This window comes from Osmia bicornis, chromosome 1 (assembly GCF_907164935.1).
Source record: "Osmia bicornis bicornis chromosome 1, iOsmBic2.1, whole genome shotgun sequence".
In the NCBI taxonomy this organism is placed as follows: Eukaryota; Metazoa; Arthropoda; class Insecta; order Hymenoptera; family Megachilidae; genus Osmia; species Osmia bicornis.
Window position 1 is genome coordinate 13,928,263 of NC_060216.1, and position 23,991 is coordinate 13,952,253.

Sequence of the window (23,991 nt, forward strand, 5' to 3'; positions counted from 1 at the left end):
TACGAATAAAATCAAACGTGTATACGAATAAAAATTTCTTATAAAATCAATTTAATATTTTCACGTTTCATTGAATGCTCTTATAAAGATATAAATCATCTCATTTATATCTGAATGAATAGTCGGATTTTCCTACGCCAATGTTATGAAAGTACCGACCATTGACGAATGAAACCGAATAGCTAGCGGCAGGCAGCGCAAGGCAGCGTTGGGCAGCGGCAGGTTGCTTCAAAGTTTTCCTCTGTATCAATAGTATTTTGCACGAGAAAATTATGAGTTCTCATAAAATGACTGTGTCTGAAATACTTTTAGAAAGTTTTGACAGTTTTTCAGATGCAACAGTCGGTTTTGTTATTGCAGCAGTACTAGGTTATTGTTTATATAAAATAACAACATTGCGAGATTTAAAGGCTTTTAATGATTCTAATAAATCTTCAGATAACATAGTAAGAACAACTAAAATTCTTATACTTGCATTTATTTATAACTAATACAGTATAATAAAGATAATATTACATTTTTTTCTCAACAGGTGTACACAGATGAATATGATAATTACAAGCTTATTTTAGTAATTAGAACTGACTTAAAGATGGGTAAAGGAAAAGTAGCAGCACAATGTGCTCATGCCGCTGTTGCAGCTTATAAAGCAGCCAAAAAGTATCCCAAAATCCTTCAAGCTTGGGAAGAATGTGGGCAAGCTAAAATTACTGTCAAAGTATATCAGTTTGTTATTGATATAGTGTAATAAAATTACAATTTAAAATGTTACATTCAATAATTTACTTGATAAAATGTTTAGGTGGACAGTGAAGAGGCACTAAAAGAAGTAGCAAAGCAAGCTAGGGCTGTTGGACTTTTAGCAAATACAATACAAGATGCTGGACGCACACAAATAGAACCAGGAAGCAAAACAGTGTGCGCAGTTGGTCCAGGACCAGCCCCATTGATAGATGAAGTAACTGGACACTTAAAATTGTTCTAATGTTTTGACTGATTTTATTACTATAAATATATTTTTTATTTATGTAGTAAAAAAATAAATACACTGTTATTGTTCTTTTTAATGATATAATTAGATATATATGTACATAAAAATATAAATATAAAAATACAATACATGAAGAAATGTGACAATATATGTATAAAGAAGGAAGAGATACAAAATAGTGAAGTAATATAATTTCAAAAGGTGTCATCAATTTTAAAATACACAATTTCAATTCACTGGTAATGTTCCATATAATACATTTTTGCGTCAACGAATGTAGAAACAACATTTAATATCATTGTAAATAACATACCTTTAACTGATATTAAATTTCATCATTAATTTAAATAAAAATAGCATTTACTAATATTTATGTTGGAAAATCATTGTTATGAAAGAATTAAATAGAAGTGTATAATTATATCACTAAAAAATAAGTATTACCGTTAAATATTCCCAGATCTGATCACAAAACATAGAAAAATTTGTTTCCAATAAAATATCTTCCAGTCTTTGGTACCTAGTGCTATTATTTTTATTTAAAGTATTATATAATGCTTATAAATAATATATAAATAATCTATACTGGAGGAGGGGGTGCTTTTCTATGTATTTTGTTAGAACTGGTGGCACTGCATTGCGATTCAGCAATGGATCTACCATCAGCTTCGTCTCTTCGACATAATTCCGATTCGTTTTGTATCCAATTTTGAGTTTGATCATGACTTGTTCGCGTCGATTGATTTTCTTCGTTTTCAGGAACAGAACTTACTTCTCCTAATAATTTTGATAAAGACGGTGCCAATCCTAATCCTAAGTTTCGCTCATGATATACCTCTGAAATTGTAGGTGTTAATTCACGTGTTAGGCTTGTAAGTGACGTGGCTACGTTTCTTAAATTCTGATTATGTGTTTCTGCAGATTGCGTAGAATCCGTTTGAGCACAAATATCCTCGGTTGCTGTAGGATGACGAGGTTTCCTGGGGGAATTAGATCCAATTTCTGTTCTAACACTTAATCTTTCTAATACAGTGGCTGGTAATGGTGGCAATGGTTGTCGCCTTAAAACAGTTGCATGTCCATTATCCCAATCTGTTACTGAACTACTCGAACTAGAACCTGGTCTTATAGTTTGATCAGGGTAAAGATTTCTAATACGCGTTTGATGATTCAAATTAAGTGCTACCGGGGGACTGGGAGTGAAAGCAACATCCGATTCACCTAGAAAACATACATATTTTTCAAGCTTTTTATGTTTAATACTCGTTAAAAATTAAATTTAACTTATTTATACCTCCTCCATTTTGACATGCTTGTCGTGATGTAGGAATTGGAACATTTGGCGGTTCCATAGTTTTTCCATCTGGTTCACCTCGATGTCGAACATAATTTGCAAATGCGCCTCCTAGTCGAGGTCGCTCTATGACATTCTTTTCTATATGGGCAACAGAAGCTAGGCTTTCCATGGAACTACTCGAGTCTAAAGTTAGACTTTTAGGTGCTTCTTGCGTGTCTAATAACATTTTTACGAATTAAGTACATGTCACTTTACCTACAAATTTATATAGTTAATAAATGGGCTTACCAAATAAAGCTAGAAGAGCTTGAAGAGCAAATTGGACAGCTCTTCGCGATGCTTGTTTTCCCGTTCTTAAAGTAACTTCTGATTGACCAACTTCCATGAGATCAAAACCTAAACTTGCAAATAGTTCATGGGACCCTGATGCTCTCCACACTTGTACTGGTAATGTTACTTCTTGACCTTCTGTCGCACAAGTAGCTCTTCTCATCGCTGCAATCACATCTTCTGCTGCTTCTGGTGCCTATGTAGCATATAATTATCTATAGTTTAGTAAATTCTTACTTTTTATATCATATAGTAAATAGGTTTACCTGTAATAATCTAGCAAGTGCATGTAACGATGCAGGTCCCAATCCTAGCAATGCTTGCAAACTTGCGCTACATCTTGTTAATCTTTCCTCTGGATCACTTTGGGGGAAAAATACAGAAGACGGTATCCCATTTCCAGCTGGTTCAAACCTAAATCCTACTGACATTAAAAGTTCTCGCCATCCAGTTGCTGCTCCCACTTTATTTTCGATACTACGTTGGGTTGTATACATAGCATTCTTTTGTCCCCGATGTATTCGTTGCAATGATTTTTCTACCAAGTGAAGTGTCACGCGTAAAGCATCGCGACTTTGTTCTGGACCACCACGCAGTAATTCAGCAAGTGCTTGTCCCATCAAAGCAACCTGAATAAATAATAATTTATGAACCACTCAACCATATCTATATACTTGAAATATAAATTGTTTTAACTGTGTATATACTTTGTTTGATAATCGTGCATCCCCTCCAATGAGTAACCAACCAGCCCAATTTGCAGGATGCGCAAAGTGCCTTGTATGTTGAACTGTTTGCATAGCTTCTGCTAATGCTCTAGATGCTCTGGCACCTTGTAACATAGCACTATAAAATGCTCGTAATAATATACTACCAGCCGTTGGTGGAACAGCCCACATTCCTATAAGTACACATTGCACACCGGCATTTAATAAAGCTTTGGCTAAATTTTGCACACCATCTGACGTGGCAGTGGTATTTTCTGTACTATTCCAACCGTGGCCGCTAGATATGACAACTAAACGAGCAGCTATTCTTAATTTTAAAATATCTGAATGATTTATCAGATATTCCGGTCTTACAGAGGAGTCTTCGCATGGATCAGCAGTTAATGCTAAACTAGCAGAATTCCAAAAAACAGGTACTGTCAGGTGTACGCATTCTGCATCAGGTAAAGATCTTAAAACAGCCGATCTAGTTGCTTCTGCCCCTATTGATGACAGTAAAAAAATAAATTAATTAATCGATACTTTATTTTATAAAAGGACGAACTTGTGATATTTACCAGTTAAAGCACGGGCCTCTAATAATTCAGCAACAATTTCAGATTCTGTTTCAGTAGAAGCCATACTTTCAGACCATCCATACTCTTCTCTAATCTCTTCAGGAAGTATAGGATTTCCTGCAACTAATGCAGCAACAGTTGCGCCGCCTTCTGGAATAGGAGTTTTTAACCGTTTTCTTAAAGCTGCGAGAGATGGTACAACTAATAAGGAAAATCTTTCGCACAAATAATCTTCTCCAGGATTTGATTGTAAAGCCGGAAGCGGTGCCAAATACAACGACTTCTCTACTACCATAATTAACTCCTTCCTTGCTGGTGGCAAAAGATCTTCAAATGGTGCTAAAAGTAAATCATAAAGTACTTGAATCGGTAACGGTGATTGCCACGTAGGTCCTTTTGTTCCTCGTCCCCATCGAGCACTCCCTGCTCGCGAACTAACTGATCCTACACTGAACAGACTGCTTAAACTATATGAACTAGCATTAAGATGATGTCCTCTTGATGGGATTTTTGTTTCTTCAATGAATTCACTTGTTTCTTCTAAAAGAGCTTCTCGTGCTTGCAAAACTCGTTTTTCCAATCCTATGCCATCGTCTAAAGTAGTAGAATGAAATCGTAATAGCCCTCGACCAGGAGCTAAACACCAAGCATGTAACTCACATCCGACTTCACTAAAATATTATTTTAAATGTGTTATTTTGAATTGTTACGTATATTTAATTCATTAATAAATTTAAATTACCTATAATATAGAATAACTCCACGTTGTCTATCAATAATTTCCGAGTAGTGTGCAGCATCATCCAAACAGTTACTTTTACAACGTCTCGATCTTTCCGCCCAATTTAAAGCTTCTTCAGCTCTATTTAAACTAATTAATACTTTTTGTAACATTCTGTAAGTTTCTGATAATAAATCAGACTTATTTGGTTGTCCACAAATAAGATTCGAGGAAGTTCCATCTAATGATTCTAATAAATTTGCCGCTTTTTCTAAATGTTCTACAGCAATCGCTGCTTCGCCAGCTTCCCAATGAACAAGACCAAGCCTGTGCCTCAATCTGGCTGCTTCCTCTCTTCTTCCTAATCCCTCGGACAATGACAATCCAGATTGTAAATAACTCAAAGCCCGTGACAAATCACCGCACAGATGATGAAGACGTCCCAAACTAGAAAACGCAGCTGCTCTTGCAGGTTGATCTCCAGCTGCTGCTGCAAGACTCAACGATTGTTCTTGTAATCTTATAGCTTCCTCGAATTGTCCCAATGCTTCCTGAGTTACACCTAAATTTGCACATGCCCTAGCTTGTAATCCAGCTGCATCTAAAGCTTCAGCAATTGAAAGTTCCAACTGATGATGGCGTAACGCAGAATTTGGATCATCCATTAATAAATGAACAGCTCCTAATCCACTAGCAGCCTCTGCTTCAGCAGCTTTATCTCCGAGTCCCCTGGCAAGAGCAAGTTGATGCGATAAGCAACTAACAGCCTGTTCGTGATTACCTAACGCAGCATGCACTCTACCTATAAAATTAATATTGGCGAATTCATAAGATATAAAAAGAAATTGATGCGCGTTTAAATATTAATATATTAATTTCTACCTAAATCTCCGTATGCTGCACCTCTTGATTCTGGGCTATCAACTTCATGCGCAGCCACTAATCTTTTTTCAAAACAAACTAAAGCTTCTTGTAGATTACCAGTTGCTTCTCGAGCTCGACCTAAACCTCGATACGCTCTTTCTTGTTCTCTTATACTTTTCAATTTTGTAGCAGCTGCCAATTGTTGTTCATGACATTTGATAGCTTCTTCTGGATCTCCCAAAGCTTCGTAACAGTCTCCTAAATTCCCAAGTGCTCTAGCTTTGTTCAATAAAGCTGTACCCATCATCAATGGTTCTAAAGTTGCTAATTGTTGTTCAAAGTATCCAATTGCATCTTCATAATGTGCCATATTAAGTCTAGCTATTCCTAAGTTTCCTGTTTCAGGAGGAAAAAAACAATGAATATTATATTTATAAAATCAAACTTTGTATCATAACGAAACAAAAATTTTACCTAACGCTTGTGCTTCAACTCCTGAATCCGCTAATTCTTTTGCTCTTTCAAGTTGTTCTTGATAACATTTTACTGCATGAGTGTATTGACCTAATGCCATGTGTACGGCGCCTAAATTCCCGTGAGCTCTACACTCACCACGTAGATCTCCAGCTTCTTGTCTTAAAGTTAATTCTTGAGTATGAAATCCTAATGCCTTATCAAGACTTTTTATTGTCCGGTGTGCAATACCTAAAGCTCCATAAGCAGCAGCTTCCAAACTACGATCACCTGCTTGTCGGGCTAAATTTAACTGACGTTGATGCATTTTTATGGCTTCTTCAGCTTCACCCAGACGTAAAAGACAATCACCAATATTTCCCAAAGCTCGAAATTTTCCAGCTAAGTGTTTAGTCATATGTGCAATAGCTACATACAAAAGAGAAAGTATTAAAATGTACAATATCTTGGAATTTTTACATTACCCTCTTTTAAACATAATAGTTTCTTACCTAAATAATACTTTTGGCACTCTAATGCTGTATCTAAATTTTCCAAAGCTAAATGTGCTAATCCCAAATTACAATAAGCTCTTCCCATTCCAGATTTATCCTGTAAATCCTTAGCCAATGCCAAATCTTGATCATAATATCTAACAGCTTCACGATGATTACCTAAACAATAATGTGCATAGCCTAAGAAGTGACACGCTTTCGCTTCTCCTTCTACATCATGTAGTTCCTGCGATAGCATAAGATAATTTTCATAATATGGAACCGCTTCTTCAAATCTACCACGAGATGACAAGCAATTGGCAAGATTAAGTAAAGCACACGCTTCACCAGCTGTATCTTTTAACTCGCGTGCTATAGCTAAATGAGCTCTATAATGTCTTAATGCTGCTTCATGTCCTTGTACAGCTTGATATGCCACTGCTAAATTTCCATGAGTACTAGCTTCTGAGCTTCGATCATTAACCTACATGAAGAAAAAACAATTTACAATCTTGTAATACAAGTGTGTTATTAAACTTTTTGATTTCATATTCTAAACTTACCTCTTTGCTTATTGTTAATTCCTGTTTATGATATTTAATAGCTTGTTCATAATATCCTAATGCATTATACGCATTCCCAATGTTTCCATATGCTCTACCCATTCCAGCTTTATCTCCTAATGATCTAGCAATTCCTAAGTGAGCCTGATGCAACTTAAGTGCAGCTTCATGTTCTCCAAGTAATTGATAAACAATTCCTAAATTACTACACGCTCGTCCCTCAGCTACTTTATCTTTTGTAGCTAAAGCAACATCAAGTTGTCTCTGATGCCACAATTTGGCTTGTGCAAGATCACCTAAATAAAAATACATAAGTAAATTAATTTTTTCTTTACAACTTTCTTATTATTGTTTTACCTGCACATCTTGCAGCATGACCCAATCCAGCATAAGCTCTCATTTCTATTGCTCTATCACCAAGTTCTTGTGCTATTCTTAGAACATTTTCATGATATGCCATTGCCTGACCAAAATTTCTTCGATAGTGATGAGACGAACCCAAGTTACTAAATGCTCTTGCTTCTTCTACGCGATCTCCTAAACGTCTCGCAATTCTCAAATGCTGTGTATGACAGTCAACAGCACTTTCAAATTCTCCCATTGCCAAATAAACTGCTCCCACATTACCTATTTCTCGTGCTTCTTGAAGTCGATCTCCCATTTGTTTTACTAACTGCACACATTGCTTATGAGATGCAAGTGCGTTTGGTAAATCACCAATAGCTGTATAAACGTGACCCAGGCTAGTTAAAGCGGATGCTGCAGCCTGAGTGTCTTTGCACTTCATAGCTAAAACCAACTGATACCTGTGTGCTGTTAAAGCTTCTTTAAAACTGCCCTTACTAAAGTATGCAGAACCCAAATTTCCATGAGCTCTACATTCACCTTGTGTATCTCCTAATGATCGTGCAACACCTGTAAATATTTATACTCGAAGTTTAAAACCATATTCTATTAATGTATACTTGTTCTTTTTATTTTGGTAATATTTACCTAAATCTTGTTGCATGTAATTGATAGCTTTATCCAACGAATTTAATGCCCAATATGCACTAGAAAGAGCTGAGAATACAGAACCTCTCAATTTTAAGCTACAAGAACCAATAGTGAGTGCAGCTTCTAATACACCTGCTGCTGCTTTATACTGTCCTGCTCCAAGTAGTTCTTGACCAACAACAGAAATAACAACAAAAGGAGATTCATCAAGTTTCATTGCACGTAGTTGTTGAAATGTTGGTTCTAATGTTGCACGTAATGGTGATTTTAAAGATGCTTCTACCAGACCAGATAACAGCTGGCAATTTGAAGGATCATGGGCCAGACCTGTACTAAAGGCCACTAAAGCCTCTCCATGTCTCCCCAAACATTGCAATGCTACTCCTTGGCGATAATATGCCTATTAATATAATACGTTTAATTGATTATTTAATAAATTATTTGTATAAGTGAATAAATGTACCTTTGGCCACTGAGGACTAAGTTCTGTGGCTCTGACAGCATCTTGAAGTGCAAGTGCAAATAAACCCATTTTAAGCCTAGCTGCTGACCTGTTCGAATATAGCACATGGCTGAGTGGATCCAAAGCAAGAGCTTCCGTATATAAAGTTGCAGCAAGAGCATAATCACCATTCTGACATGCCGCATTGCTACGACGTACAGTCTCTAAGAATAGAGATCTCGATCCAGCAGCCAAGGCCGACGTACCTTCGGGCTCCACCTTAAATGTTTAAAATAAAATAATGTTTTGTATTATGTATAGCTTGTATATACAGTATATACAAAATCTACTTTATATTTTTTGACAGAACTATTTTTATTGAATATTATTACTGCAGTGATTTTTATTTATAGTTATATGATATAATTTATCATTATATGTGACAAATTTAATATTAAAGTTATAAATATTGAGATTTGTAAGACCTAAAAAAAAATATGCGAAAGTACGTATAATTAAACAATTTGAGGTATAATAATAATATTCAGCAGGGTATATTTCAAAAGTTCTTGTTACCTCAGAGATATCCCTATGAGACATTGCTTAAGACGAGCAAGTAGCATCCTCCTGCATAAGCATTATCTGTGGCGAGGAAGCTTCATTAGATAAGACCGTACATTTTACAGTATAGGGCCTTTCTAGGACTTCCCGTATCACCTTCCTTTTCCTCATTTACATTTATTCTTCACAGGGTATTGTTTTTGAACTTAAACGACACTCATTGGATACACATTGACATAATTACTTCGCCTAGTAATCAAAGTATTCGTTAGGATAGGTGAAATAGTTTAATAAAAAAAAGGAGGGAGGAAGGCGTCTTAGGAGGGCACCCACTGCATTCCTCAGACACAGCCATCTTGGAATGCGACCCCGAGTCCCCCCTTGAACCCAGAGTGGGGCCGGCACTGCCTACTTCTGTACTCCTTGCAGATTGGGCCTTACATGTATAGCTTATGAAATCTACACTCCGCATATGGTGTACGTGTGCCTATGTATGTATGTATATAAGTACACGCACAGAAATAAAAGCATGCATATTTTAAATAAACATATTAAGTTTACTTTATAAGTTTTTTTATAAATATGTCATTTCAATAATACATACTGAATGTCATGTAACACAAATATATTTTATCAATATCAAAACAAAACAATATAAGGTGCTGTAAACAATAATACAAAATTTGTTTAATTAGAATTAATCCTAGTACATTGTTTATAAAGTTATAACAGGTAGCAAGGACCCTGTCTTAATTGTTTTACTTTTGAATATATGTATATAAAAATGTAAATTATTTTTTAATAAAGATATTTAAATGAAAATAGCATTATAGATTTTAATAGGGTTTTTTCGTAAACATATTTAAAAACAGCACTATAAAATTATATATTTTGATGTATAAATAATACAAATTGTTTTGAACAATAGTTTTCAGTAGTTTTAGTAATAAAATAGATATCTGAATTTATTACAAAATTACAAAATTTTGTATGCAGAACTTTTACATGTCAATTTCTATTTGAATGTCACAGCCATTGTAATTAATTTTTTATACTTGATGAAAGATAAAGAATAGTATCTGAGCGAAGATTATCATGTTTATCGAAATGTGTACATTATATGTAACTTATGTCAGTAAATAATGCTTTATGGCCTTTAATGTTACCTAGTAATGCACTGTAATCGTAAAAAAAATAATACAAATTTATTTTCCTTCGCTCAGGTAATAAATAGTTTTTATTTTGTACCAAAACTGTACATTATGTTCAGAATAGATGATATACATTTATATATACAAGATTTATGCATATCACGTACAAATCATTTTCATATAAACATTTATTCGAAGATTCGAATGTATAGGAATGTTAAGTATTCAATAATATTTTAAACAATATTAATGATAACTGATGCATAATCAGCAAAAATAATATTTCTAGGCACAATTGAATTGGTTGTGAATTGAATTCACATTAGTATTTTCCACTTGTGCATAAATTTTATGTTAAATAAAAATGTACATAAAAAAATATATGTATAATGGAATTTGTGCTCTATGCAACTGTAGCTTTCAATATTGATACTAATTCTATGTTCTTTAGTTTATATTAAAATTTCTATTATAATAGCACATTTAAAATGAGATATAGTTTTAGAAACACATCATTACAAATATAATATACAAATGCAACTATTAAATTATGAAAGCTACATTGGCATGGATATTTTTAAATAATATAATTATAAAATTAATTTTTAAGGCCAGACTCGATTAAATATTTCCATAAAGGAATCATAAATCATAAATGTTATTCCAACATCTAAACATACTCTACTTAATCTTGGAATGGTTCCTTTATAAAATGCACTTGGGCCCTCATTCTTCCATATTTGAATCATACAGTCTACACTATTTTTGTACTTTGAGGCTTCTAAGCCCTAAAAACATGGATTTAAATTTAATAATTTATGCTTAAACAGAAAATGATAATTTTATAGAAGATGAAAGGTAGATAAAGCTCATACCTGCATTCGAGTCTTTATAACATCAATTGGAGTATTTCCAAACACTGATAATGCCCCAGCACATGCACCAAATGCACCCACAACCAATTTTGGTATATGTACATTTTTGTCTCCACCTCTGTACCAATCCTTTAATGTTTCCATAACACAAAATCTGATTGCTTGATTTGATCCTTGTTTAATGATAGTAGGCGTTAAACCTTGATATACACCTCTAATTCCTAAATAAAAAATTATAAATTTAAATAGCTATAAGTAGCCTATAATTTTACATAATTTAATCAATATTATACACCAAGATCTTTAAACAAATTTATAATAAAGTTTGATTAAATGATACAGAAGTAAGATGCTTATTATTACATTCTGGCATGTGTAAACTGAGAACCCTTGAAATATGAGTAGACTGTTTGCATGAAATTGATTAGGTTCATAGTTCAAGGCAAACAACTGCATAATTAAATTTCTAATTCCTATTGTATCACTATACTCAAATTAAAACATAAATATTCAATTAATTTATATTTGCAAACTATTTTATATACATATAATGTGTTTCATTTAAAAAATTATCAATATTCTACTTACCATATTCTTTGGTAATCAATCTTACTCCATGAAAGAATCCTTTGTATTTTGGATTAACTGACCGTTGGTCATTAATAAATTTGACTTTAATAGTTTCCATAGGAGTAACAGCAAAAATAGCTTCAGATGCGCCAGCACATAATCCTGCTAAGAAACTTCTTTGTGTACTAAGATTTCCATTTTCATCCACTAATACACCCTTTATTGTTTCAAAGGATCCAAAACGTACAGCTGATTTTGGTATTGAACCATAAAGTAACACCGAAAGGCCCCTGTACAGGCCAAAAAATCCTCTATTTTTTACTGTTTTTGTTACACAGTCCCATATTCCCGAATATTCTTTACCAGCTCCAGCTTTTCCATCAAGTTGTAGTTGCGTTTTCACATATTCAGTTGGATATGTAATACATATTTCTATTCCTCCAGTAATACCACCTAAGACATAAATTCATATTATTACTTTATTATGAAATTTTTATATTGTTTAATTAAAACAACATTAATAAAAGTTATTATATGTTCAAATAAAAAATTGGTAAACGATTTCATTCACAAATGAGAAAAAAAAAAACATTTTGAACTCGCGTTTTCAAGGTTAAACACACTTCAACCTTTGATACTATCATACGTTGAATGTGCTGACTCAAGTTTATCACTTTTTCTCTCTTTCCTTTCTAATGCTTTTACATTGTTTATACTTCTTTGTCACTCTTAGTTAAGGTATCTGCACTCTATCGGTTTATTTTAATAGTAGCCACAGAACACTGAGCATATATAATAAATGTAATACTAATTTTAATAAATGTTACAAAGAAAAAAGTATATACCAGCTATTATTCCTTTAACACCAAGACTACTACCGGCAGCCGCTGCAGCTCCATTATCAATAAGCCACGGTCTAGAAGGAAAAGGATTATTACGGAATGTCGAAATTGTACTTGATTGTTGCGACGATTTGCGCATCAAAGAACAAATATCCATCTTTTAAATTCGTTTCTGTCTGTCGGTAGTCTTAAGGCGTTAAACGCTGAATCTAGACTGGAGTCGATTAATATCTGAACGTTCCGATGCGCGAAGCAAGTTCCCCTTCCTCAAAAATTTCTTTTACTCACACTTACTTTTTTCGGTTGAGAATTGTAAAATGTAACTTGATATTAGACGTATAAAAATAATCAAAGGGTTGACGATGGGTGGCATGATCAAAATTTCGCGCATCAATAATATATTTTCCTTTATCAATTTAATAGCAATGTATATTTGATAAATTCTACACAAGATAAAATATGAATAATTAAATTTGTTTATCTAACAACGTTTGTTTGCATTGTACCCGATTATTGTAAATTTCATTTTGGTATTGATTGTTTTATTTAATTACAGTTATAAGAACTACTGTGAAATTTTAAATAGTTTTCAAACATTTGTTTACAATTTCGTTACTTTTTAACAAGTATTAAATTACCAAGTGTTAAATAAATTTTTTGTAATTAAACATATAATAGAATGGCATGGTAAAATAAAATAAAAATAAAAATTTATGCTTAATCATCTATTTACTCAAATACTGCATATCATAATTTATTTTATAAATTCAAAGAAATACGAATTAATTTAGATTTGTTTCTTATTAGATTAGCTACTTACTAAACACGAATGGAATCATATTACAAATTTCTTATCATTACTGGAAATATTTCGTTACACGATCACGTGAATTATATTTCATAAACAGTTAAAATAAAATATACTATCAGAAACCTTTTTATTTGTGATGTTATGTAATTGAATGTATAATGTGTGAGTGAGTACATAAAAATAGAAAATGATTATAAAATAATAAGTGATAGTATTTTATCATAGGTAAAATTTTGATACTGATTTGTTAAATATGTATTAAAGTACACTTTATTTTCTGCTTAAATCTTAACAAAAAAGCTATTATTATATTCATAATTTTAAAAAATCTAAAAATGGTCAAAGTGAATATCTTTTAAACACATCCACGTAATAGATGCCATATTTTGCTACTGTTATCAATATAATTTACCAATGCAATTTACACATTTTACCATCCAGGTGTAGTATTTGCTAAACGCCTCATACGTCTGAAACAAAACCGAACAATATAATAATAACTTTATAATTAACTGAATTTAATTGACATTTATATAAAATTTATGCAAATACTGATATAATATAGAAACTTTACCTTGTATTTCGATCTTGATCGCGTATTTTCTTTTCCATTTCTGCATCTGTTAATGTTTCTAAAAATGGTGCCCACTGATCAGCTTCTGAAGGTGGTCTAAAAGGTACTTCTACTGTAGGTAAAGGGGCTTCAGAAAATGCGTAAGTTCTTTGGTGCCATGATAATTGTCCACGAACACTAAAAATAAATTTAATTGTTAAATATATATAATTTAATTATTTTTGTTGAAATATTTTCAAAATACATGAAGATTAATTGTTTACATTTACCTATAAGCAATAGCAGTAACAAACTCTCCACCAAGTCCTAATTCAGCACAAAGCTTCATTGCAAACTTTTCAGGATTATTTTCTTTTTCAGACATATCCCATTCCACTTGATCTACCAAGGAAGTATTTCCTACATGTATGTTTAATTTAATTATAACTCGTTGATCACATTGATCTTCTAAAATAGTTTCTTGTGGAAAAGCTTCAATTTGTTGTCTTATAGCTTGTGCAATAGCTGGTACAAAAGTTAATGGATTTAAATCTAGATCATCACATAATACTTCAGCAAACTGTTCTGGTGTTATAAGACTTTCTGAAATAAAAGAGAACTACTTTATTATATATGTTTCAAAGTAAGCATATTCTAATGTAAACTACATGTATATACTATGTATATAATTACATTAGATGAATGAACATACCATTTTTATTCCATGTGAAAGTATCTCGTAATTTTTGCCCTTCAATTTCCATATCTAAACGAATTGGAACTAACATTTCCTGTTGTGCTGCATTTTCTAAATTTGCTGATGGATCTGTATCATCAAAACTAAAAAATAATTGTAGATATATGTAATAATTGTTACTTTAGCACTGATTTTTATCTTAAAGTAAATATTTAATTTCATCTGTTAACATTTACCATAAAGGAAACGTTCTGACTTTTTTATTATGTACTCTGTTGCGATTAATTGGTGTAGCTTGTGGAACTGCATCTAAATGTGAACTATTTGGTAAGCTAGGTACCCAAGGCATTGACTTCTTTGATTTCCCTTCTCTAGGAGCTGGAGGTTCTGTTGAATGCACTGATACAGCTTTGTATTTATCATCATTGCCTTCAATAATATCTTCTACTTCACTAGCCCTTAAGAGTGATACGCTAGATGCAAGTACATGTTGACTTAGTCCAAGTTCTACTAGCTTTTTACGTTCATCATTTGTAATAGATCTTCTAAACATTCCAGGATAACGTTTATACAATGATCCTCGAAATAGGCGTAAATAATTGCCCACTTCGGATCCAATACAATAATATTCTCCATTTTCTTCCACTTGAAAACTTATAGGTTTATCACCGTACGTACGTAAAGCCATGCTTGTTTTTCTATAAACACATAATACTTACATATAATATAAATACATTAGTAAAGATCAATTCAATGAACAGTTTGTGTATAACTTACTTTATAACCATAGTTTATAATAACAATGATTTGAGTAGTTTATAATATGATGCTGCTTAACACCACTACCATTATTTACATGTTTTTTTTAGTTTACCTACCTGTTTTATTACTTATTTATCACTTTATTTATTTGTCACACTTTTATTAACATTAACATTTTCATAAACTCAGTTCGAATGTTCGAGTAAACAATACCTGGTTAAAACTAGGTCCCTATTAAATAATTTATACAGAGGAAGCTTACTTTTTGCTCGGTACTGTATCTGTATTTATGTATAATATGTATGCAGCGGTTTCGTTTCACAAAAATATGCTCTATGTATTCTTATATTCCTAACTCCATGGTATAAATGTAACAAATGAAATTTATTTTTATAAAATATTTAAGAACTGTATATAAACATAAACAAAAGTTATATTTACTTAATTTTAAATAAATTCTCGTACATATATTCAGTTTTATTTAATATAAATTTATAATATTCAAAAATATTTAGTGGCGCTGTAATCAAAAGTAAATATTAAAGTGAAAGCGTATCTATTATACGTGTAATTTAGGATTGTAAAACTTCATAAGCCATTTTGTGCATTGTTCAAGCAGCTGTGTGAAAGTATTGCTTATCATTTCGTTTTGAGATGTCAAAACTTGGTTAATTACCATTGTTGAGTATACGAGTTTTGACGGAAACGTGTGATTATTAAAAAACGACAATTTCAAAGCATTATTGTATACGTAATTGAAAAAGTCTTCTACAGATTTTGTATAACAAAGAACTTTCAATATCTTTTATTAACCTTGGCCTGATCGTCATAACAGTAAGTATCGTCTTCAGGAAAAGTTAAAAATAGTTCGGTTTAGTGAAAAGACTGCTTATGTTTATGAAATAGTATATCAGATCGAAATTTTTGTTTTCTACAAAATATATGAAATGTTATGACATAGCTATTAATTTTACGTTTTATAAAATTAAGAGAGTTCCAATTTCTCAAGTAACTTAAGTATAACATTTGATAAATTGGTATTAGAAATTAGACGCAATTACTAACGTTTTCTAATACAAGCAAAAAAGAAAGCAGTAATAAGTCATGTATATACTGTGTCTATAAGCCCCTGGTAACCTATCACTTTCAGATCATGATTGAATAAAAATGAAAGCATTGTGCAAAACTAAACCAAACCACGTAATTTGTATGGATTAGATTATTTCATTTTATAGGATTTTATGAATGATTTTGATGTACCTAAAGTTGAGATATTGGATCGAATAACAATGTAAAATGTATAATATGATGCATCTGCCTTTTGTTGGTACATTATATTAAGAAGTGTGTTGATCCTGTGTATTATTGTGGTTAGTATTACAATACTTATTAGATATATGTGTTACTAAAATAAAATTCAGTTAATGTTTTATGTATCGTCAAATATTGTTAATATTTAAATATAAATGTTAACAGAAATACATAAAAATTTCTTTGATTTTGTTAGAATAAAGCATGTAGAACAGAACTGCATAACTTCTTATTTGTGAGCAATGCGCCTTTTAAGTTATCCCTAATTGTGGGGCTCCGATTGATTTGATAGCTTTTTGTTTATCTGTGTAACAGCAGAAGACAAAAAGAAAAAATAGAAAGAACATAATACTGTGGTGTTTCAGATATTATGAGCCCCATAATAGATAATTCAGAAGAAATGATATTGCTTCTGAACTAGAAATTATGCAACTCTGATATAGAAAAATAATAATAATATTTTAAATAATTGATATTGTAAAGATTTTTTGATTAGAGATAAATAAAAGTTTACCTTACTATTTATTGTTTTATATTAATTTTATAAAAATAAGTAAATTTTTTTACATTAAAGTTGTAAAATGTTAAAGTTTTTAATGAAACAAACTTTGATTTATAATATTTATGATTTCAGTACACATTATTTTGGCAATTTAACTTATCATAATGAATAACGAACATCAAAATATTGAAGATATGGAGTCATCGCCAGCAGTTTCATCTGATCTTCCAAATTTTAGTAATCCGTGTGTGAATACATGGATAGAAAAAATGAATAAAGGAGTGTTATCGTGTAATCATTTTAAGGAACACTGGAGAATTTGGGTTCCAAAAATATATAGTCCAGAACCGGATAGTAATTGCTTAGACTGGAATTTTGATGAGGAGAAGGCACAAAAAGTACTTTATAATACCTTAGAAGAATTTATTTGTAACGGAGATCCGCAGGTAGTACTAAAACAGATAAGTCAAACGGATAATGTGATATGTGGTAAAGTATTCAAAATGGGAGAAGCTACATACAGCTGCAGAGAATGCGGCGTGGATTCAACATGTGTCTTGTGCGTGGATTGTTTCAAGCAATCAGCTCATCGTAATCATAAGTATAGAATGGGCACTTCTTGCGGTGGTGGATGTTGCGATTGTGGAGATATAGAAGCTTGGAAAAAAGAACCATTTTGTAATATACATTTAGCTGGAATTCAGGCTAAAGAAGCTCGTGGAAATAAATTACCTGGAGATATAGCAGAAAGAGCAGTAGTAGCTTTTGAAGCAGTATTAAGGTACTGCTATGAAATATTGTCTTTAGAACATACACCAGGATTACCTGCTGATTTATGTGTTAAAGAAACGGATGATAATCCTTTGTCACTGCCATCGACTTCGGATCATTATTGTACAGTTCTTTTTAACGATGAAACTCATACGTTCGATCAAGTAATTGCTACCCTAACACGTGTTATGAATTGCTCCCAAAGAGACGCATTAGAATTTGTAACAAGCGTCGATAGAGATGGTAGAGCTGTTGTTGAATGCTCAGATTTTCAACGTTGTAAGGATTTAAAAAATGATATTGAAAAATTTACTTCAAGACATAATAATCGAGCGTTAAAAGTACTCGTAGTTCATGTTCATGTAATTGCTCATCAAATATTTGCTATGAAGCTTTTGCATTGGTTACAACAATTTATAAGTCCTTGCGAGGGATTCAGAGTGCTTTTTAGTAACGTTGCACTCAATACGAAATTACCAGTTATTTCTATCGTCGAAGGCATACTTATGAGAGATTCACAATTATGGAAATCCGCAAGAACCGCTTGGCATAGATTATTAATGTCGGGAATGCTTATGGAATATGAAAGCAAGAAAGCTTTTGCAATTGTGTTTACTTATAATTATGGTTCTGTTATGAAAGATTACATCAGAGATGATCACGATCATTCATTCTCTATTGTTTCTTTCTCTGTACAATTATTTACAGTTCCAACATTGGCGCATCATTTAATTGCCCATCACGACGTATTGTTCATCTTGTTAAATACATTTATTTCGGAAAGTTCACGTAAATGTAATGCAGCAGGAAAATTAGAATTTGAAAGAGATACTCCTAATACTACTTTTAAAAGAGCTCTATACATGCTTCAGGATCTACGATATTTACTGAGTTACAAACCAGATGTTTGGACGGATGAATTAAGAAAAAGTTTTTTACAAGGACTTTCACTTTTACTCACGTTGCTTAGCAGTATGCAATGTATGGATGCTGTAGTGAGACAAGTTGGTCAGCATATGGAATACGAACCTGAATGGGAATCTGCATTCAATTTACACATTAGATTATCTCCAGTTATTAGTTTGGCACTACAGTGGTGTGGTTCAGATCAAATTGTTTTGATAAAGGCTTTTAGACTGGTTCTAAGAAGATTATATGAACAACCAGGACACGAGATCGGACCCCCTCAAGTGCGAGAGTTAGCAGATCACAGTGCAACATGTCTTCAGTACGATGTATCTTCTGAACCAGTATCTATACATCTACCACTTTCCAGATTTTTAGCTGGTCTTTTTCCATACCTTGAGAAACATGATTTACATTTTCAATGTGCAGAATTTATAAATCATACAAAACCTACATTGGAGCAAATTATTGAACCTGTACTAGCTACTCAAGTAATGATTGCACAAGTACATAGCGGTATGTGGAAAAGGAATGGATATTCTTTATTAAATCAGTTATATTTCTATCATAATGTTAAGTGCCGTTCTGAAATGCTGGATAAAGATATTATTTTACTTCAAGCTGGAGCATCTTTGATAGAAAGCAATGAATTTTTAATTCACGTTTTAAACAAATTTAATCTTCTACAGTGGGCTAGTCCAGATTTTGATGTCAATGCTGTGAAATATCTTGAAGATGAGAGTATTAGACAAACTTTAGTTGAAGAATTTTTAGGATTACTTATTACAATAATTGGAGAGAGATACGTACTTGGAGTTGGACAGGTTACTCCTGATGATATCTTGAAAAAAGAAATAATTCAACAATTATGTATTAAACCTCTTTCTCACTCTGAGCTTACTAAAACATTGTCGGACGATACACATTGGGAAACTGAAATGGAAAAAGTAATACATGATGTTGCAGATTTCAAAAAACCTTCAGGAGCATCAGGAGCAAAAGGAGTGTATGAATTAAAACCTCATTTATATTCAGAATATAATGTATTCTTTTATCATTACACAAAAGAAGAGGTAAGTAACTCTGAAGAGACACAAAGAAAACGAAGGAAAGCATTAGGAGAATTGGAGTGTTGCCCACCTCCTAAGTTACCTAAATTGACAGAGGTATTTAGTTTAGTTACTAATTTATTACAATGTGATGTCATATTACATATAATGAAAATTGTATTAGAGAGAGCACTTAATTGTAGACCTCGCAGATTCTCAGAATCTCAGATACATAAAATTTTACATCTTATCGGATATGCTTTACAAGAACAAGAATCTGGTTACTACCCCTTCTTTGCTTTTACGGCAAGAGCCGCTAAATGGAACATTTGCAAATTGTTGGAAGATTTATCTAACAGTCCACGCGTAGAGGCGTACAAAGATTTATTAACTTGGGTGTTAACAAAATACAGGGAAGTCGCTGGTTATACATCAATGGAAGTTACCACAGCTGCTGCACTCTGCACAGAATCTACAACTGAAAACGTTGAAAGTGATAAAGAATGGAGAACCAAAATGGCAGCAGAAAAGCGTGCAAGAATAATGGCACAAATGGCTGCTATGCAGAAACATTTTATGAAAGAGAATGCTGAACTTTTTGAAGAAGCTTCTTTAGATGTGAATAAATCTAATGACCGAGATTCTAATATTAATTTAAGCGAATGTTCTCAAAAAACACCTGTTGCTGTTGGTATTGGACAACCAGCAAGAATGTCTGAAGAAGAAACTTATAAAACTTGTATTTTGTGTCAAGAAAATCAAGCTGTAACAGCGACTGGACCAGCAATGGTATTAGCTGCATTTGTTCAGCAATCTACAGTACTTTGTCAAAATAGAGCTACACTGATGAATACCGATGAATCAAACCCGTTATATCTTTCTTCAAAATTAGGAGCATCACCGCATACTAGTACCTGTGGTCACGTAATGCACGTTCATTGTTGGCAAGAATATTTTAATAACGTTCTTGCTAAAGAGAATAGAAGACCATTTCGTTTACGACAACCTGCAGGTTTTGATGTCGAGAAACATGAATATCTCTGTCCACTTTGCGAATGTCTTAGTAATACTGTATTACCTCTCTTACCAGCCTTAGGAACGTTACAACCAACTCCTCAGAATCAACCTGAACTTGACTTTGGTACATGGTTGGAAGCTTTAAAAATCACAGAATGCAATCCAAGTGGAAAATTGTACAAAGCGCAATCTAGTAAGGAGAACAACGATTTTGTATGCCCGATTTGTGTGAATACTAAACCATTAGGTTCTCTAGACGATGGATCACTTTTATGTCCTACAAAAGCTATTCGTCACGAACTTGGAAATGTAGCAACAATTTTTGAATCAGCTTATGGACAGTCGGGTGTAACTCTATCTGAAAATTTAATATCTACAATTCATTTTTTTGCACAAGCAACATACGCAAAACAATTTGGCGCTGAGCCTCATGAAGGTGACTCTAGAGTACCATTATTGGCATGGAAATCAACAGCATATAGTATTCATGCTATAGAATCTCTTCTACAGGATATGGATAAACCTTTATTCGGTGCTTTGTCATCTAGACAAAGGGACAACTTAGAAGGACTTGCTAGAATTTCAGCTGTTTTAGGATCTACATGTGTAAATGGTGCTAGTACAAATTTGACATGGGCAGATAAAGATACTATTGGACGACACGCTCTTTCTCTTTTAACGTTATTATTAAAGAATCCAGACGATGGAGCAAGTATTTTAGATTGGGATCCATTTGGGGTGCTTATTCCTTTAATTAATTCACTGCCAAGCCTATTTAGTACAAAATTTGATATGCCACCATCGATAATCACCGGTGGAGTATGTGAATTTTATGCCTTGCAGCTTGTATTTATATCTCATATAGTGCAAATATTATTAACATTAGAGTTTAACAAGGAAATGGATATAGACGATGAAGATGAATCTGAAAATACGTACTCAGAATCCATTCTAATAATGGCTCAAGCTTTAAACATTAATGTTGGCACTCAAACAGCTGTTACTATGTGGAAACAAGTAAAAGAAGCTTGTTTACCGTTTCTTAGATGTTGTGCACTTTACTTTCATTATATAACTGATGTTCCAGCACCCGAGGAATTAACTAAAGTATATGGAGCTACGTATGAGAATATCTGTGCATATTTAGGATTACCCACAACATGTGATGAATTAGTAAAGCCAAATTTAAATATTATCATAAAGCTGATCGATATTTGGAAAAGTCATCCCACTGTTCAGATGCATTCGTCTGGTACTAGAACAGTAACGATAATAAAAAAATCTTTGAAAGTTAACAAATTAGTGGAGCTTCCAGAGGATTATAGTGAACTGATAAATATGATATCTTCGTTCACATGTCCCAATAGCGTTCGTGAAGATTCTAAGACTCCGACTCTGTGTCTCGTTTGCGGAGAAATGTTATGTTCTCAAAGTTATTGTTGCCAATTTGAATTAAACAATGCAATGGTTGGTGCGTGTACATATCATGCAAGTAAATGCGGCGCTGGTGTAGGATTGTTTCTACGAATACGAGAATGTGAAATTCTCTTCTTAAGAATTCCAAATCGTGGCTTTTTTGCTTGCCCGCCTTATCTCGATGAATACGGAGAAACGGATCAAGGTTTACGAAGAGGAAATCCATTAAGATTGTGTCATGACAGATACAGACAGTTGAATCAATTGTGGTTGGGGCATGGACTGTATGAATCCATATCAAGGGCTATCGAATCTTCAAGTAGTCCTATATCAACACGATGGCAGCATTTATAACCATCCTAGGATTTCCTATGCAATCTAGCCCGAGCGTTTAGTTATGGATACTAAATCAATATTTAGCATAAACAATCATAGCTATTCGTACTGTGGTTGTTGATTATCTGTTTAATCATCACGATAAACTGATGAAATTATTTATTTTGAGAACAGAGCGAGGATGACGTTATATATTTAAATGATTCGATATTAATCTCGTTGCAACTTTCTTTTTAGATTATTTCAGAGTTTACAGAATTTTCTATTATTGTGTAAATTAAATATAAATTTCTTTATAATTATTGACAAAATGTTGTACCAATTTTGTTACTTGCAGAAAATTAGTTTTAATGTCATTCAAATAATTGTCACATTGTTTAAAAAAAAAAAAATTATGAAATCTTGTGAATAATTCGATTTGTATAAATGAGAAACATTTTAGTCATAGCTATTTTAAGGTATTCTTAATGGTTATCATCATTTTTCTTGTCATTTTATGCAAATGTTATAAGCTATACTTAAAGTATTTCATGTCATAAACTGTTATAAATTTAGAAAAGTTAAATACATAAAAATTTGAAAGTATGAGTTACAAATACAAATAATTTTACAGTCACTAACTTTACAATAATATTTATTTGATTTTTAAATTTCCTAAAAAGTAATATGTTGCAGCATAATAGATAAATAGTGAAGAAATAATAGATATTGAAATGAGTTTTTAATAATTCAAATAAATAATGTGACATAATGTTTGTTTTCTTATTGCTAGTCTTTTAGTTCGATACAATTTGATACAATAAAGTACATAATTTAACGAATCTCTTTCTTGCATAATATTAACATTTTTATATTAATTAGATTAGTTCTCTGCTTCTACTACAACATTGTATTAACTTGTATATTATACAGTTATTTAATATAGAATTATTTATGTATAAGTTTATAATGACAGGAATAGTATGTAAATATTAATTATATTCTTGATCAATTTAACAAGTTTAAAGTCCTTACACAAAAAATACAGATGCGAATATTCTCGGTCTTATTTATGTGCGATAGATTTTGATAAAAATTATTTATAAACTGATAATAATATGTAAAATGTTTAAGGGAGTGATTTCAGAAAAGATTTTTATTGTTAATAATAGAATGCAATGCAGTTTTAATCAGACTTGTATGTTTAATGTCTGTTTATTTTGATATTGTAGGATAGAAGACAGTGTACTACATTGACCCATCAATATATTTTTAGTTGTTATTTATTTCATTTAAAAACATTAAGTGAACATTTCTGATAAAACGTAAAGTGATATTTCATCTTCTAATGGATTGTTTTACCTAATGCTTTATTGTATTAATACATTTGTTTTATTTCTGATTAATGGAAAGAAATATATAAAAAGTACAAATAATAAAAAAAAA

At 32.2% G+C, this 23,991-nt stretch overlaps 5 protein-coding genes across 8 annotated transcripts; 2 read left to right on the forward strand and 3 right to left on the reverse strand.

The window, feature by feature from the left end:
* Positions 1-181: 181 nt before the first annotated feature.
* LOC114870958 (peptidyl-tRNA hydrolase 2, mitochondrial-like) lies at positions 182-1,075 on the forward strand. Its single transcript, XM_029176272.2, has 3 exons — positions 182-446; positions 533-718; positions 803-1,075. The coding sequence occupies exons 1-3, from the start codon at positions 273-275 to the stop codon at positions 983-985; spliced, it is 543 nt and encodes a 180-aa protein (XP_029032105.1). The 5' UTR covers positions 182-272; the 3' UTR covers positions 986-1,075.
* A 29-nt stretch (positions 1,076-1,104) lies between these two features.
* LOC114870955 (tetratricopeptide repeat protein 28) lies at positions 1,105-9,437 on the reverse strand. Its single transcript, XM_029176267.2, has 15 exons — positions 9,013-9,437; positions 8,458-8,715; positions 7,992-8,394; positions 7,356-7,913; positions 6,999-7,294; positions 6,454-6,919; positions 5,963-6,370; positions 5,507-5,884; positions 4,646-5,426; positions 3,904-4,574; positions 3,326-3,828; positions 2,885-3,247; positions 2,577-2,814; positions 2,286-2,504; positions 1,105-2,212 (listed from the first exon to the last, which is right to left on the reverse strand). The coding sequence occupies exons 1-15, from the start codon at positions 9,034-9,036 to the stop codon at positions 1,572-1,574; spliced, it is 6,207 nt and encodes a 2,068-aa protein (XP_029032100.1). The 5' UTR covers positions 9,037-9,437; the 3' UTR covers positions 1,105-1,571.
* A 421-nt stretch (positions 9,438-9,858) lies between these two features.
* LOC114870912 (putative tricarboxylate transport protein, mitochondrial) lies at positions 9,859-12,673 on the reverse strand. Its single transcript, XM_029176137.2, has 4 exons — positions 12,439-12,673; positions 11,612-12,046; positions 11,024-11,244; positions 9,859-10,936 (listed from the first exon to the last, which is right to left on the reverse strand). Exons 1-4 carry the CDS (start codon positions 12,590-12,592, stop codon positions 10,754-10,756), a joined length of 993 nt encoding a protein of 330 aa, XP_029031970.1. The 5' UTR covers positions 12,593-12,673; the 3' UTR covers positions 9,859-10,753.
* A 472-nt stretch (positions 12,674-13,145) lies between these two features.
* On the reverse strand, positions 13,146-15,602 carry LOC114883191 (SWI/SNF-related matrix-associated actin-dependent regulator of chromatin subfamily B member 1). 2 transcript variants are annotated; one of them, XM_029200751.2, is made up of 6 exons: positions 15,375-15,602; positions 14,733-15,194; positions 14,512-14,639; positions 14,090-14,402; positions 13,821-13,997; positions 13,146-13,716 (listed from the first exon to the last, which is right to left on the reverse strand). In XM_029200751.2, exons 2-6 carry the CDS (start codon positions 15,182-15,184, stop codon positions 13,677-13,679), a joined length of 1,110 nt encoding a protein of 369 aa, XP_029056584.1. In that variant the 5' UTR covers positions 15,185-15,194; positions 15,375-15,602; the 3' UTR covers positions 13,146-13,676. The 2 variants fall into 2 exon arrangements, with proteins under 2 accessions (XP_029056584.1, XP_029056583.1); XM_029200750.2 differs by having other exon boundaries at positions 15,274-15,602.
* Positions 15,603-15,821: 219 nt separating this feature from the next.
* On the forward strand, positions 15,822-23,973 carry LOC114870931 (E3 ubiquitin-protein ligase UBR2). Of its 3 annotated transcripts, none has more exons than XM_029176218.2 (3): positions 15,823-16,092; positions 16,409-16,628; positions 17,204-23,973. In XM_029176218.2, exon 3 carries the CDS (start codon positions 17,236-17,238, stop codon positions 22,582-22,584), a length of 5,349 nt encoding a protein of 1,782 aa, XP_029032051.2. In that variant the 5' UTR covers positions 15,823-16,092; positions 16,409-16,628; positions 17,204-17,235; the 3' UTR covers positions 22,585-23,973. The 3 variants fall into 3 exon arrangements, with proteins under 3 accessions (XP_029032053.2, XP_029032051.2, XP_029032052.2); XM_029176219.2 differs by having other exon boundaries at positions 16,494-16,628; XM_029176220.2 differs by lacking the exon at positions 16,409-16,628 and having other exon boundaries at positions 15,822-16,092.
* The last annotated feature ends 18 nt before the right edge of the window (positions 23,974-23,991 follow it).

Coding starts and splice junctions, on each gene's coding strand:
- LOC114870958 (XM_029176272.2), top strand. CDS start 273: ATGAGTTCTCATAAAATGACTGTGTCTGAAATACTTTTAGAAAGTTTT. Junction 447..532: donor ATAAATCTTCAGATAACATA/GTAAGAACAACT, acceptor TTTTCTCAACAG/GTGTACACAGATGAATATGA. Junction 719..802: donor AAGCTAAAATTACTGTCAAA/GTATATCAGTTT, acceptor TAAAATGTTTAG/GTGGACAGTGAAGAGGCACT.
- LOC114870955 (XM_029176267.2), bottom strand. CDS start 9,036: ATGTCTCATAGGGATATCTCTGAG. Junction 8,395..8,457: donor TTAGTCCTCAGTGGCCAAAG/GTACATTTATTC, acceptor TTATATTAATAG/GCATATTATCGCCAAGGAGT. Junction 7,914..7,991: donor TTACATGCAACAAGATTTAG/GTAAATATTACC, acceptor AAATATTTACAG/GTGTTGCACGATCATTAGGA.
- LOC114870912 (XM_029176137.2), bottom strand. CDS start 12,592: ATGGATATTTGTTCTTTGATGCGCAAATCGTCGCAACAATCAAGTACA. Junction 11,245..11,611: donor ATTGATTACCAAAGAATATG/GTAAGTAGAATA, acceptor TTTTTTATTTAG/GAATTAGAGGTGTATATCAA. Junction 10,937..11,023: donor TTATAAAGACTCGAATGCAG/GTATGAGCTTTA, acceptor CCATGTTTTTAG/GGCTTAGAAGCCTCAAAGTA.
- LOC114883191 (XM_029200750.2), bottom strand. Junction 14,403..14,511: donor TTTCACATGGAATAAAAATG/GTATGTTCATTC, acceptor CTTTTATTTCAG/AAAGTCTTATAACACCAGAA. Junction 13,717..13,820: donor GATCAAGATCGAAATACAAG/GTAAAGTTTCTA, acceptor GTTTTGTTTCAG/ACGTATGAGGCGTTTAGCAA.
- LOC114870931 (XM_029176220.2), top strand. CDS start 17,236: ATGAATAACGAACATCAAAATATTGAAGATATGGAGTCATCGCCAGCA.